The 15800-nt window shown below is 35.0% G+C and overlaps 3 protein-coding genes across 3 annotated transcripts; 2 read left to right on the top strand and 1 right to left on the bottom strand.

Annotated features, from left to right (window-relative positions):
* Positions 1-369: 369 nt before the first annotated feature.
* LOC148572885 (protein FAR1-RELATED SEQUENCE 5-like) lies at positions 370-2488 on the top strand (the record flags this gene model as incomplete). The annotated part of the gene is made up of 4 exons (XM_088505565.1): positions 370-447; positions 910-1634; positions 1788-2191; positions 2280-2488. Coding segments are annotated over exons 1-4 (1416 nt in total), but the record flags the coding sequence as incomplete, so codon positions are not given.
* Positions 2489-3877: 1389 nt separating this feature from the next.
* LOC148572884 (uncharacterized) lies at positions 3878-9631 on the bottom strand. Its single transcript, XM_088505102.1, has 20 exons — positions 9333-9631; positions 8333-8608; positions 7717-8219; positions 7421-7644; positions 7236-7313; positions 7083-7148; positions 6936-7004; positions 6786-6860; positions 6659-6712; positions 6416-6502; positions 6120-6185; positions 5942-6037; positions 5753-5818; positions 5191-5674; positions 5017-5103; positions 4774-4902; positions 4549-4683; positions 4299-4411; positions 4137-4230; positions 3878-4051 (listed from the first exon to the last, which is right to left on the bottom strand). Exons 1-20 carry the CDS (start codon positions 9517-9519, stop codon positions 3878-3880), a joined length of 3063 nt encoding a protein of 1020 aa, XP_088361228.1. The 5' UTR covers positions 9520-9631.
* A 2119-nt stretch (positions 9632-11750) lies between these two features.
* On the top strand, positions 11751-15499 carry LOC107623742 (uncharacterized). The gene is made up of 3 exons (XM_088506309.1): positions 11751-11958; positions 13241-13938; positions 14852-15499. Exons 2-3 carry the CDS (start codon positions 13265-13267, stop codon positions 15297-15299), a joined length of 1122 nt encoding a protein of 373 aa, XP_088362435.1. The 5' UTR covers positions 11751-11958; positions 13241-13264; the 3' UTR covers positions 15300-15499.
* The last annotated feature ends 301 nt before the right edge of the window (positions 15500-15800 follow it).

The following is a 15800-nucleotide window of genomic DNA, read 5'->3' as shown; positions in this document are numbered from 1 at the left end:
AATAAAAAACGGAAAAGCTCTGCATACAAGCCCTAATGGCTTGTATGCCATACAAGTTCATTAAACAATAAGATCAAAACACGCGCTGCTTCAGGTACGTTGATTACACGCGCTATATAACATCGCGCGTATATCTAACTACCAGATTTAAAATATTTCTTTCCCTTTTCGTTTTCGTTATTTTGAGATTTCGTTCTTCTTCTTCTCCCGCGTTTACCCTCCTTCTTCTCCATTGTTCTTTTCTTCTCCTTTTCTCACTAGCATCTTCTTCGTTTAGGTTACCTTTGTCTCTCTCTGCAACTCGATATTCGTTTTCTATTTTTGATTTGTTGTTTTTCGAAATCAAAGTTTGATCTCCTTTTGAAGATAATGGATCATTCAACCTCAGATTGTTATATGAATGCAGGCGAAGTGGATTATGAGTCAGAATCTAACGAAGTCCCTGAGGTTTGATTTACATAGGATTAGTATGAAATTTCTTTCAGTAATTTGTATAGCATTGTGTAGTTGAAAAATTGCTGAACATTACTGTGAAAGTAACACGTTTACCTGAATTTGTCGATTCAATGTATTAGTTGTGATTAATTACCTGAAATTTGTAGCAGACGCTCGGGTGTAGATCAATTCTTGTTTGGGTGTATTTTAGCTAGAAGTGTGGGTGTATCTACACTTTACTGGTTTTTTGTTATTTTAATTTACTTGTTGTTGTTCAGCTGTATTATAACAGACATGATTAGGTGTGTTTTTAGAACTGTATTATATCTGCATGCTGTGTATTTACAGTTTATGGCTTTAAAAGTCATTCTGTAGTTGAGTTGTTGCGGTTAGGGTGTATCGTATTAGACATGATTGGGTGTATTTGAATCATATCTATGGGTGTATTTACAGTTCTGACACTGTATTTTGCAGCCTCTCTCAGTTGTTGATGACGAGCTTGTTCCAAAGGTCGGAATGACCTTTACCACCCTTGAAGATGCTGGAAAATTTTATAGGAACTACGCCAAGGCTGCAGGTTTCTCTACAAGAGTTCGGTGCACAAATAGAAAGGGAAACGAGATTAAGAACCAACTGATTACATGTAGCAGAGAGGGAAAATGGAAATCTAAAATATCTCCGACCGAGAAGACCAATCCGACAGCCGGTCTAAACTGTCCTGCAAGAATTTATATACACACATTGAAGGATGTCGGTGCTTGGATCATTTCAAAGGTTGTGCTGGATCATTCACACCCCTGCTGCCCAAGCAAAGCAGAGATGCTCAAACAGCACAGGGAACTAAGCATGTCCATTCGTCGTACGATAGAGAATAACGAGGAGGCCGGTATCAGACCAAGCAAAACCTACCAATCATTTGTTGCGGCTGCCGGGGGTCACCGCGAGTTAAATTTTATCGAAAAGGACGTGAGGAATTACATTACCAGGGAAGTGCGGAATGTTTCCGAACAAGAAGATGCAAAGGAATTCGGGAAATATTTATTAAGAATGAAAGAGAAGAATCCGAATTTCTTTTTTGAGCTCCAACTCGAAGATGATCAATCGATTAAGCTGGCTTTTTGGGCCGATGCAAGAAGCAGAGCCGCCTTTGAGTATTTCGGAGACGTCATTTCATTCGACACCACCTACAATACAAACAGGTAACAAACTGTCCCTGTTTATGATGCCAAATTAATTTATTTTTACGAATCCGCAGTAGAGGTGTATATTGGCTGTTTCATTGGGTGTATGCGAAGCATTTGTTAGGGTGTAGATAATGATTTTGCATTCTGGACCATGGTAATTTGTTTCAGGTATAATTTGGTCTGTGGTTCTTTTGTCGGGGTGAATCACCACGGTCAATCAACACTTCTCGGATGCTCTTTGATGAAGAACGAAGAAATTGAATCATTCAAATGGTTATTTCAAAGCTGGCTTCGTTGCATGGGAGGAAACGCTCCGAAAGGGTTTCTCACCGATCAGTGCGCATCCATGAAAAGGGCTTTAGAGGCCTGTATGCCAACAACAGTTCACCGCTGGTGCATTTGGCACATCATGAAGAAGATTCCAAGCAAATTAAACGGGTACAAGGGACATGCCGATATCGAACAAGAAATGAGCCAAGTTGTTTGGAACTCTCACAGCAAAGACTCATTCGATAGGAATTGGAACGATTTTCTGCTGAATTTTGGTCTTGGGGACAACAAGTGGCTTTCAGGTAATGTCTTTTTAAAATCTGCATCAGAGGTGTAAATTGCATGTTTTTTCGGGTGTATTTATAGACTGTCTTTGGGTGTATTATGCAGATCTGTACGAAGACCGTCACATATGGGTTCCTATCTATCTGGATCACCATTTCTGGGCAGGGATGAGAAGCACACAAAGGAGCGAGAGCATGCATTCATTTTTTAACAAGTATATCACCCGGAACAGCTCGCTTATTCAGTTCGTCAAACAATACGATAATTGCCTCGGAAGCAGGGAGCAAGCAAAGAGAGAATCAGACGCTGCAGATTTTCATACGGTCATACCGTGTGCAACCAAATCCTGCATTGAAGCTCAGTTTCAAGATGCGTACACTCACGCAAAGTTTAGGGAAGTCCAAGCGCAATTCAGAGGAAAGGCGAATTGCATCACCAGACTAAAGAATTCCGCTCTAGGCTATTCAGTATACGAAGTCGGAGAACAAGTTTCCAGCTCAATATTCAACAAGTTCGCGGTTACTTACGACTCGGTTGCAGCCGAGGTAAAATGCCATTGCTTATTATTCGAGTCGAGAGGGATACTGTGCCGTCACGCACTAAGCGTGTTAAGCTTTGAACAAGTAAGCCAAGTGTCACCGAGATACATACTGGAACGATGGAGCAAGAAGGTAAAGAGGCGACACACACACATCAAGAGCAGCCACGACGAGCCACTAATGGAGCCAAGAAGCAAGAGGTTCGACCAATTGGTTTTTCGTTCGCAAAATATATGCGAATTTGCCTCCGAATCGGAGGAGCTGACTGCAATTCTGCACCGTGCGTACGATAACGTCATGGCCGAGATGGAAGCATTAAAAGCCAAAAGGAAGGGGACATCTTCTTTATCCCACGAAGACGCCAACTTGGAATCCGTTAACGAGCTTCAAAGCCCGCCAAGGATTCGAACAAGAGGACGTCCAAAAAACAGGCTAGGTTCAAAGCTGGAGAAACAGATCGCAAATGCCACAAAGAAGAAGAAGACGAAAGTTTTAAGCGAGGTAAAAGTAATGTTCTTTAAATTTGTGGCGATTGAGTTTATTTTTCTCGTTAATAGTTTAGGTAATGTGTGTGTGTTATATTTCAGATAAACCTGTTTGATGCTGCATCAGCGGCGCATTCAAATTGCAGCCAATATCAAGGACACGTTATGAGTTATCAGTACAGGGTACCAGCAGCAGGGGATAACTCGTTGGGTGTATAGTTTTGCAGAATATGGGTGTAAAAGCACCGTTATTTTGGGTGTATTTTCGTTAATTCACAATTTAGATATAGACACATATATAGATATATATATAAAACAAAAGCTGTAAAAATTCTCAGGTTATGGGTTTATATTTGATTTGATGTTTTTCTTCATATTTTAGTACATGTAATTCATACATTTTGAATACAGCGCAGACAGTTTGGGTGTATATTTTATACAACCTTGGGTGTATTATTAGACTTGCGTTGGGTGTAGCAGTTTATAATTTGTGTTTATATATGCCTTGATTTTTTCCTTCATATTTTACCACCTGTAATACAGCTTTTGAATACATCACAGACAGTTTACCAGCACAGATAGTTTAACTATGGGAAAAAATATACATGGAATAGAAGTTGTTGATAAATGGCAAATATTTACATCATTTGTTCAATTTACAAACTACCAACCAGTTGGATTACCCAGTTTCTATATCAGCAGAATTAATCTGACAAAAGGGACTTAATAATATAGAGGATGGCTTCGACAGCCTTATAGCACTACTCTCTCTAATTGCCTGATCTCTCTGTGTATTCATCTCACTGAATAGTATCCGGGATGCGTACTCCACTCTATAGTGGTCCACCTCCTCCTACAATAAAAATGTATATTCTGTTTAAACAGCAATATTAATTCAGTAAAGTAATACAGAGTTATATGGTTTTAAAGACAGTTACCTGTGGCCAATTATCCCATTGATACTTCCCCTTTTTGATGTTTTCCGGCTCAATTATCTCCATCCACTTCATAACGTACACAGCGCAGTCATAGCTGAAAACGAAGAAAGTAAATTACAAGACTCATTTACAAAAATTTAATGTTCAGACTCAATTTTATACCTTGTTTTTTGGCCTGATATTTTAACATATGGTGATTTAATTTCCTTCTCCCTCTCCCCTTTCTGAAGAGGTTTGCCGCCGGCATATGTTATCAATCTTGAAAATACGTATCCCTTAAATACGAAAACAAATCAGTAATACACCCGAATGAATGGACAAGATACACCCAACTGAATGGACAATATACACCCATCACAACTAACGAAATAGACCTATAGCTATTAAAGTAAAGAAGACAGAGGCAACTTACAGTGAATTTATTAATGGTCTTTCTTTCATCAGTGGGAGCTATTTTGTGTAGCGGGTCAAGTATTTGACATTTACGCTTTCTTGTATTTATCAGCCATAACCACCAATGCCCGGCGTAGCAGACAGGGGCAAAAATCTGAAGGATTGCCACACATGAACAGTGTGTTATTTTATTTTGCAAATAAGTAAATAAGCGTACTAACAAATTTAGCAAACGAAAACTTACATATGGGTGCGAAGTCAATTTTTTTCTATCTATGAAGGGAATGAAACTCGGGTAGGCTTCCACCCTGAATTCCTTTTTCGTTTTTGGTGATACGAATTCCCCTTTTGGGTGATCCGAAAGCGCCATGCACTGCAAGAATGGGAAACGAGAAATGAAATACTAAACTTACACCCAATGGAACGTGACAAATACACCCAAATCAATACAGAAAATACACCCGAAGTTCGTAGAAGTAAGACTTACCACAATATCGGGGGGGAGACAGTATATTTGTTCTTGAAATCTCTTTTCATTTTTGTTGTTGAGGATGAGGCAGATGGCAGATACAATCTAGAAATATATGCCGAAATCAATTTTACATTAATAAGCATTGTAATTGACTTTGGTGTAAAAACAGTAATCTTATTCTAATATTACCTGAGATTCTATATCACTTTTTGCCTGGAGGGAAGCAAGGTGCATTCTCATCAAAATGTATTTTCCTTGACCGATCAGAGTGCACATCTCCTCGTACTCGTTAGTATTGCCATCTGCATCTTCCTTCAGTCTCGTCCCCCAGATGTAGCACTTTTGTTTCATATCATCCGTAATCTGATATAATCCCCGAGGAGTTTCAAACTTTGCAGAACTTTCTCCCCCAGTCTCCCTCAGAATTTGTGGACTTGTGTTTTTTCCTTTCGTCGCGCTGCTTGCTATTCTTTGGACCAAACTGTCCAATTGTTCTATCAAATTCGCAGCTTCTGGAGATTTTTCCCTTTCTGTCTCCTGCGTTGATGCCCCCTCCTGGCTTGAATCAGTCAATCCAAGGCTGAATGATGGCACCCCTGGATCTGTTTTAGGAACATAGGAAGCTGTCCGTGCCATCATCAACAGGGCAGCAGCGTCTTCTGCGTCTGGATGACTGCGTCATCATGTATAAGAATAAGAATAAGAATATACAGATGATAAGCAAAGATTGATTTTAGTCTGATGAACTTACACTTTAGTTGGAGCTGGGGGAACCGTGGGTGTGGTCTCTTGAAGTTGTTTGGGGGTTTCAGGAGTGCTGCACAGTTACAAAAAATTAATCACGGCGTAAAAGAAACTAATCAGGAACAATATACACCCAAACTGTTAGCTAATATACACCCAAACTCCAAACAAATATACACTCAATACTATTTCTTACGTTTCTGTAGTCCCTTCAATCTGTAGCATAGGGGTTGGTTCAAAATCTGTCTCTGTGGTTGTTTGGGATGTCGGCACAAAAACCTGAATCGGGACTCTAAACAAGAAGAAAAATGAATGGTTAACAACGCCTTTGAAAATAATAAGGTTATAAGGTTGAATATTATTGTAAAACTCACATTGCAAGCGCTTCGGACGGTGTCTCTTCCCTCACAACCATCATATTCGAATCAGACGGACTCAACCTAAAATACACCCAAAGAAATTCAAGAAATACACCCGAACAATTCAAAAAGAAGACAGGCTTTGTTTTTTTGAGAACTTACATACTTGCAGTTTTTGCTTTTTTTTCCTGCCTTTTTTTTCTTGAATAAAATAATAAAGGGCTTTTTTTTCTAAAAAAAAATATATACAGAATTAGAAGTAGAAGGGTAATAGAAGAACAAAAGTAACGGTTATTTGAAAGAGAAATTACATGCTCTGTGACGGCTGGTTTACACTACTCTGTTCTGTGTTTCCTTGAGAGGAAGGAGCATCAGTTCCCAAGTTCACAGCCGGTATTCTAAGATAGATTTGATCCAAGCAACACAACAAAGTTAATATTCCAACTTATTAGACAACATACACCCAACTTGATCCACTCAATACACCCAAATGGTACCACAAGACACACCCAATTCATGATAACAAGATTTTATTAAATAATAAAGCTTCTTACGTTTCAGACGACACATAGCGACCTTCTGTCGATCGCAGGTCAGGTTGGTTCTCCCTGCGAAACAAGAAACAATTATTAGCATGCAAAACACAACAAAATATGAAATAGACAGCCCATCAAGACATACCCCTCTGCAGCAGATTTATCAACGTTTTGCCCTAGCCATTCATCCAGTTCGTCACTTGATATTTCATATGTCTCACTACATTCATAAAGGAAGATGTTAACAAAAATAATTACGATGATAGACGGTAATATAGCTTACGAGGTACTGTACCCGTCAAAGTATTGGTCTTCTTTAGGAGGTGAATCCTCCACGAGAACTTTTTTCTTTTTTGGTTGTGTTCTGGGTGGAAAAAAAAGAGTACCAATCAGAAATAAAAAATTAATTTTATCACAGAAAATTATGCAAAGAAGTGCTTACTTTTTTGGTGTTGTTTTTGTTTTTTTCTTCTCCTTCTCCTTCTCTGCAGGTGATGATTCTTCACTCCTATAAGTTAATAACAGACACTTCAGTTAATACACGAAATCTTTATAATGAAGCCAAAAGAAAGGAGTAATAATTTGAGGACATTACTCATCACTTTGTTCAGATTCAGATTCTGAATCAGAATCTGGCTCCTCTTGCCTCTGCTTTCTTTTTCTGGAGTCCATTCTGGAAGGCAAACAGTGATTATTTAGAACATACTAAAAATACACCCAACGTGATCAACAAGATACACCCAACTTGAAAAAGAAATTACACCCAAGTATGGTACTTACTTTTTCCCCTTTTTGATGGGGTGTTTTCTTGCTGAATCCTCTGAGTCTTGTTGAGTCTCAGACTCAGAGGTAGAAGTGTCACTGTCAGTAGCTGTTTCTGTCTCCGAAGACGATGTTGGACTCGCCTTCCTTTTTTTTGTTTTTTTGATTTCTTGTTTTTTTTCTTTTTTTTCTTTTTCTTTCATTTTTTCTCTTGCTCTTGTCTCCGCCATCTTCACAATCCCCTGAAACATGAGATATTTTAGCTAGCAGCATTCAGGTAAATAAAATACAAGCAACATATTATGTTTACTTACCAAAGTTTCTTCTTTTTCTGCAGTCATTCTTTCCACCAACTTCTCCTTAGTCCAGTTGGCAATCCAAGGCTTTGGTGGTCTTTCGGCCCTCTTCTTGCCTTTGTTTTCAGAAAGATGAAAGTATATTATCATGAGGGCAAAGAGGCAGCCATCAATTGCCTTCTTCTTCTTCTCCTGGTAGTCTGTGATGCCTTTGATCAAGAAGGTCAAAACATGCGCCCCCCAGTTTCTCTCCGATATGCCGTCCATCTTAAAAATTGGGGCGAGGTGCACGGGCGATATTTTGTTTATCGTCGTTGGCAAAAGGAACGCCATCTGTATGTAGAGGATGAATATCCTCTTGAACATCAGGCGTTCCTCTTCGCTGCCAACGCCGATTTCCATCATTTCATCGGTAAGACTTTTGAGGGTCTTACCCTGGAATCTTCTATAAATTATTTTGTCATCATCAGAAAGTTGCTTATAAAGTTGCTTATACTCAACTTTCTCAGGAAACAGATTTCCTACAAAAAAGAAAACAACAAAGTATCAAAATCGGTTCAAAAACACCCAAGCATCAACCTTAAATACACCCAAGCATCAAGTTAATATACACCTATAATTTTGAGCTAGTTACCTGTTGCATTGATGCCAAGCGCATCACCTATTGTCTTTGGTGTTATTTGGAAAGAACCATATCCTGTCTTCAGTCTGTTCTCCCCAAGTTTGAAGTTGTTTGCCAGTTCCCTTAAGAGTTGGTGATCCACCCTTAGAGGTGGGACGTGCATCAACCCACCAAATCCAAGATCCCTGACAATTGCCTTCTTCTCCTCAGCCATGTTTCTGAACTTATCACTCAGGAGATGTGTGGCACACTTAAGGTCTTTCGTTTGGTTTCTTGCTGCCATTTTGTCTGAAACAAAAAATACACACAAATATACTCGCATTAGTAACAGTAAGATACACCCATATGTAAGAATCAGATACACCCATTGATAACAGTGAGATACACCCATTGAAATTATTCAGATACATTCATATATATCAGTCAGATATCAGTCAAACATGTTTCAATATCAAGCAACATTACAAGGTGTAATAACAGTAAGATACACCCATATGTAAGAATCCGATACACTCATTGTTAACAGGTAGATACACCCATAGATATTATTCAGATAAATCCATATATATCAGTCAGTTATCACTCAAACATGCTTCAATATCAAATTAATTCAGATATCAGTAAGATACACGCATATATGAGTCAGATACACCCATTGATAAGAGTAAGATACACCCATATGTAAGAATCAGATACACCCATTGATAACAGTGAGATAGATATTATTCAGATACATTCATATATATCAGTGAGATATCACTCAAACATGCATCAATATCAAGTCACATTACAATTTCAAACAGTATACAACCCCCAATCTACGGAATAAAGCCCCAAAAATCAACAACAGTAGCAAGAGAACTTAGAACAAGAATGTAGAACGACGTAGAACTTAGAAGAATGACGTAGAACTTAGAACAGTGTGACAAAGAAGCAAGAATAATAGCACAGTAAACCCTAGAAGAACGATGTAGAAGAAAACTAAAATATACAGTAATCTTGATGAACTTACGTTGAGTGTATTTGCTTCGTTTTCTCTTCAGATTCTTCACGGAGAGTTTGATGTTGTTTTGATGGAGGTTTCGAACAACGATTTGTATATTTTGAACTTTGATTTTTGCTCGAAAATGGGAGCGTTTCCTTGGTTTCGAAGCGTTTTGAGAAGTGGAAGAAGTGGAGGAAGTGGAAGAGTCTGCCATACGTAACCGTTTGTGTTGAGCGCGTGATTTTGACGCGCCATGTTATGCTTCCTTATGCGCGTGTCTTCGATTTGGGCTGGGCCAACTTGGATGCTTGGATACTTGTATGTGTAGCAGGCCCGAATAAAAAAATACTGTTAAAACTAGTGAAAAAAAAGAGTCCATTAACGAAAAAATAGTATCCCAATCCAACCGCCTGATTTCACTTTCACTTCCATTCACAATAAAAAAGCTAACCACAAAAAAAAAAAACACTCGTAATAAAACAAACATCTATCTAAAATTATTGTAAAAAATTATCTAAAATTCTTTTAATTATAATAAAAAAACGCATTACTTTCAAATATAGAAACATCTAAAACCTAATTCAAGAGAGATATTTAAAATTATTTCAAAAAATAAAAAATCTAATAAAATAAGATATCTAAAATTATTAAAAAAATATTTGAAAACTAAGTAAAAAAATATTTAAAGTTATTAAAAAAAAATTCAAAACCTAAAAAAAAACCTTTAAAATAAAAAAAAATATCCAAAATATACGAAGAAGAAACATACAACATATATAACAAAAATACATCTAAAAGATCTTAAAAAAAATAAAATTAGTAAAAAGAATCGCACTAGAAATTGAAGTTGGATGGCGATCCTAATTTTTGAAAATTTCATAATCAAATTTTTGAAAAAATTGTTCAAATTGACTAGACATAAAGTAATTACCTATACTTTCTCAAAAAAAAATCTATTGGTAAAAAATTGATATTATGTTCTATAGTTTTATTCTAATCTTTTGAGAATTAAATGGATCGGCAATAGCCATCCAAATTTGTGTTGCATGCCACGTGTATGACTAAGCTACACACCAGTGCATATTCATCATGAATTCCTCTTCATATTTAAGATTCATTCATACATCAATTTAATAATTAAAAAACAACAAATTGATATTTTGTATAATATAAGCATCATCGCATCAACGAAACAAATCATTCATAATAAAATATCTTTTTTGTTTTTTAATATTTATAATTTTTTAAAATATTTTTAACATTTAATTTCATTTAATTTTATTTTTAATTCATTTTATTTTATTTTTATTATTTTTAATTTGTATTAAAATTATTTTTAAAATTTTTTTACATAAATTAATGCCCAAAAATAATTTTAATATAAATTAAAAATACTAAAAATAAAATTAAATGTAATTAAATATTATAAAGATTAGAGAAAAAAATATTTTATCAATCATAAGAAAAATATGATGACGCAACCCATTTATTTTCTCGTCAAAGATTGGCATTATGATATGCATTTGTTTCCTAAATTGCATCACACATTTTATTTATTTAATCTCATTGAAAATTGCATTAAACATTTAATAGTAACCAAATCCTAAAATAAATTGAGGATGCTAGAGACAGCTTAGTTTAGAATATTAGATACATATATATTTTTCAGTGGATCCCACCATTTCACAAAGACGGCTGAGGTGAGAGTAGTAATTTTTTTTTTTTTAATTAAGAATAGGAGACTCGAACCCGCAACTTTTTAATTGAATATGGAGAGATTATGTTATTTGAGTTATAATAATTTATTGGCAGGTGAGAGTAACAATTGATTTCACATACTTTAACTAATTTATTTATTTTTTTAAATTAAAATTATTTTTCACACAGCTTATATTATTCTAAAACCTAAGCCGAAAAATATGAAAACAAATTTATTCACTAATCCATTAGTTTATTAAATTTAATTTTAATATATTCACTGCATACAAAAATTTTGTGCATGCATTTAATTATACAATATTATATTAATAAAATAATTCAATATCATTAAATAGTCAACTAAAATAAAAATATAATTAAATAATAAAAATATTATTTTTATAAAAATTTAGTCATTAATTCAGATATTATATATTATGTATAAATATATTATTTAATTTATTTTTAATATGTATTTTATATTTTAATATATTTTATATAAATAATTAATTTAATAATTAATTTTTTATATATATTTAATATAATTAATTAAATAATTGTGATTTTTGTGATTTTTTATTTAAAAATTAAAGATTAATTTGTTTAGAATATAAATTTTATTTAAAAAAAATTTAAATTAATAATTATATGTCAAATTTGAATTTTTGACATTTGTTTAAGGGGATGGGCGTGCAAAAAAAATATGCTTAATCAACAGAGTAAAACCAAAGGAAGTAGTGACCCTGCAAGAAAGAAAAGGCTTCTTTTGAAAACCGACCCATCATCATTGAATTGAAATTCAATGATAAACAAAACAACAGAAACAAACAACATTAACAATAACATAATAAACATAAAGCCATGTTCCTCTGACACAACAATCCTCATCCTCTTCCTTTTCATCATCTCTCAGATTCCTTGTTTCTCATCTCAACAATCTCTGAGTCACTCTAAGGTAAATTCTGCCACCCCTTCCTCTGTTTTCCTCTGTTTTTTAACTTCCAGCTTCTTTTTGTATGCAAATTGCAAAGTATTCTTATTATAATCTCAATTTCAAGTACTTGAACTTGTGTTTGATCTGATGCATGAGATTATTTGATTCTTTTTTATGCTTTTGTTGCTGGAATTTTCCCTTTTGTTTTTGTTTTTTGGCTTTCTGTTCACTCTGTTTTCCTCTGTTTGGATTTTTGAGGAAGATGGTTTTTAATCATTTCACATCTTTAGATGGAGACATGAAGTACAATTACAATACCACCCTTGAAGAGATATTTGTGGTTTCTTTATTGTCTTCCTACTCCTTTTGCTTCTTTGAATTTATCTATGATCTGAAAAATGTGTGGAGAAAATCCAAAATCTCATTATATAACATTTTTTTGTTGTGAAAATTGAGATCAATTTTTCAAAAATAATAATAAAATCTTTACATTGCATGTTTTTTTTTTTCAAAGATAATAGGTTATATTTCATTAATTATTAAAAAATGAAATACAAAGATGTCCAAAAGCAGGATAACATAATAAAAGGTGGGAATTTCCCAAAAACACTATACTGAAGGTATTCATCCGACGGTGCGTGGTCGAAAAACGAAGAAAAATCTTAAAGAAAAAAGAATGATAAATCCAATTGCATATAGTAGCAAAACCATTTTATCTTTTCTTATCTTATGTTTTAGGTTGTGAAGACTAAGTCAAAAATGAAGTTATATATTTCATATAGACTTTATCATGTCCAGATTCATTTTTCATTTTTATCCAATTGAACCAATGTTGGATGATAAGGCTATGCAGCTCATATAGCTAATTAGTTATATCTTCAAATTAGTAGAATTTGTTACGTAAGTTTGTTAGAATCTGAAGTTTGTTAGAGGCTGCCAACTCATAGTATTAAGTTAGTTAGAAAAGTGCTGCTAAATTAGTGTGGTTTATTTTTTCTAGTATTTACAAATACAGAACTAGTCATTTGCAAGTAAATGAGATTAACCATAATCACAATTCCATTTTTGAATCTCTCTCTAGTTCACTCTGCACTTTCACTCTTTTCTCATTTCCCGATTCAAATTCTGCAGCATTATAGCATATTTTATCAACCAATTTTTCCAATATTTTTAGTTGTTGATCTCAATTATAAAAAATGTATATTATATATTAATTGAAATCACCGATTAAAGTGATTCATTTTTTTTGCAAACAAATTAGCAGGTTACACTTTTAACAACTAACAATATGTTTTTGCCATAGGAATTATGAAGAAAGAATAGGTAAATGATGGCGGCGGCGGCGGCGGAAGTGAGAGCGGCTTGGCAAAGAACGGCTAACCGTTGCTTTGTCCAAGAAGATGCAAAGAGAGCTCCCAAGTTAGCATGTTGTCAACCTTGCTGCACAGCTTCGAAACCGGTCGATGCCGGAACTGCCAATGCAGCAGATGAATCTAATCATGCTGCTGTTAGTGCCACCTCTTTTAACAACAAATCTTCACTTTCCAATCTAACACCTGACTCAAGATGGTGGTTGCACCCGCAGCCGAGTTCCGGATCTCGAAAAGGTTTAACATATGAAGAGTTAATTTCATTACAGGATGACATTGAGATTTTGAAAGCTAGTGATGAAACTAAAGCGTTCAAAAGAAATGATGCTACTCAGTTTAGTGATAAGAATGATTTTGTTGACTGCTCGATGTCCTTAGAATCAGATTTTTCTTGGATTGAAGTTGGTAAGTCATGGCCTTGGTGGCGAACTTCGGATAGAGACGAGTTAGCTTCCTTTGTTTCGCAGAAATCGGTGAACCACATTGAGAATTGCGACCTTCCTCCGCCGCAGAAGTATCTTAGTAGGCAGCCTTGTGGCTCTGCCGATTCGACGGCTCGATCGAAGGGAAGTTTACTGGAACTTTCTTGCGATACAAGGCATGTATATCTTGCTTCTAACAAGTCTTCAAGGTATTTTTCTTGTTGCTACATGTTCAAGTGTTCAAGTGTTCATTACTTTTTCCCTTTAAGGTCTTATGTGTTAGTATATAATTACATGAGTAATACCCTAATTAGTTCCTAAAAAATTTAGTCAGACACTTTAATTTCCAAATTTTTATTTCATTAAACAAATCTGTCTCCACATTAGATTATTCACCTATATGGAAGGACTAGTATGAAAATTTTAAAAGTATAAGGGTCGTTATACTGTTATGTTTTTATTATGGGAAAGTATGAGGAGTCAATGGAATATTTGTATAAGAGGAGTGCTAGGAGGCAGCAACTTTTGTGTTTTGTAACCATCAATTGGTCATCAATAATGTTTTTAATGGTGTGAGATTACATCCAATGGTGGGAGATCACTCACTTTTCTTTTGATGGTTAAGTGCTGGCCCCCTAGATTTTCTCTTTGTACAATGCGTACAATGGAGGTTTAGGAAGTATTAGGGATATAATCATTGGTGTTATCTTTTTCCATAGCGCACTTTTTGGGATGAGTGGTATCATAACATGGTATCTGAGTTCTAGATCTGAAAGGTCAAGAATTAAATTAGCTTTTTATGATATGAGATGTTTATTATCTCTAGTACTCGGATAGTTATTCTGGATATTATCACATTGTACAAATATTTCATTGTCTCCCTAGCGGAATTCATTTATTAAATAATGATAGGAAGTAATATGTAAATTTTTTACGAAAATTTGATGTGAAGATTGATTTTTCTAACAAAATAAAAGGTTAGAAAGTAATTTTGCGATTAAAATTTATTGAGTATTAAAATGTTGGACTAAAAATTTCTTTGGACTAATTTGGAGTATTACTCTAATTAAATTTAGGTTGTTTGAACATGTTGGACTTTGTTTGGACTTGCATCTTTTGCAGCATTTATAGCTCAATCCATGAGGATGATATGGATCAAGTTTTGGAGGGAAACCATAGCAAAACACAACTGATAGAAGCACTGTGTCGCTCTCAAACAAGGGCGAGGATGGCGGAAGAGGCTGCGAAACAGGCTTATGCCGAGAAAGAGCACATTATTACACTGTTTTTCAAACAGGCTTCACAACTCTTCGCCTATAAGCAATGGTTTCAGTTGCTGCTTCTAGAAAATCTTCACATTCAGCTCAAGAATAGCAAGGATCAGCAAATCTCTGGTCTCTTCCAGGCTCCGGCGTCCTTTGAATGTGGCGCGAAACCTTGGAAGACAAGGCATAAACCAAAAGGTGATATCACAACAACATATGCTGTGGCATTTGCTTTAGGATTGAGTCTTGTTGGTGCTGGCTTGATCTTAGGATGGAGTGTTGGATGGATGTTACCGCGTTTGTAGCGGCCGCGGCCGCGTCGTAGGGTTTAGATCTAAGAAATTGAAGATCCATTTTTGCATGCTTAGAACTTGAAGAAAATGAGCATGTTTGATGGGAAATGGTTAAGAGAGAATGTGTATGGGAATTTTGTATATTTGTGTTCTTAACATAGTGCACATTTTCTGAATTGTAATCCCTTTTGTGAAGAAATTGTTTACCAAAATTGTGCAGATAACATATGTTAAGAATATGACATAAATAAAGAATCAAGAACAAATAGAACTTGTCGTTTGATATCTACCGGTTCTTCAGACTAAGGACTAATCGATCATGAATTTGAACACTATTTAAAGGTCGATCATTCACAAATGAATTAGTAGCTAAATTTACACAGCTAATTGTTGCAATACAACTTATTAAACTATTAATGGGTGAAAAAGCTTTAAATTACTGTGGAACTTGACCAAATTTAATTGCTGAAATAGTGTGTAAAGTGCTTCAAAATATGCATCTTTTAAATATGT

The sequence above is a fragment of the Arachis ipaensis genome, chromosome B2 (genome assembly GCF_059453495.1).
Source record: "Arachis ipaensis isolate K30076 ecotype BB chromosome B2, ASM5945349v1, whole genome shotgun sequence".
Taxonomy (NCBI): domain Eukaryota; kingdom Viridiplantae; phylum Streptophyta; class Magnoliopsida; order Fabales; family Fabaceae; genus Arachis; species Arachis ipaensis.
Note: the sequence above shows the minus strand (reverse complement) of the source record. Positions and strands in the feature narration are given on the sequence as shown.

Coding starts and splice junctions, on each gene's coding strand:
- LOC107623742 (XM_088506309.1), top strand. CDS start 13,265: ATGATGGCGGCGGCGGCGGCGGAAGTGAGAGCGGCTTGGCAAAGAACG. Junction 13,939..14,851: donor GCTTCTAACAAGTCTTCAAG/GTATTTTTCTTG, acceptor CATCTTTTGCAG/CATTTATAGCTCAATCCATG.
- LOC148572884 (XM_088505102.1), bottom strand. CDS start 9,519: ATGGCAGACTCTTCCACTTCCTCCACTTCTTCCACTTCTCAAAACGCT. Junction 7,149..7,235: donor GAATCTGAACAAAGTGATGA/GTAATGTCCTCA, acceptor ATTAACTTATAG/GAGTGAAGAATCATCACCTG. Junction 4,903..5,016: donor GTCTCCCCCCCGATATTGTG/GTAAGTCTTACT, acceptor CCATTCTTGCAG/TGCATGGCGCTTTCGGATCA.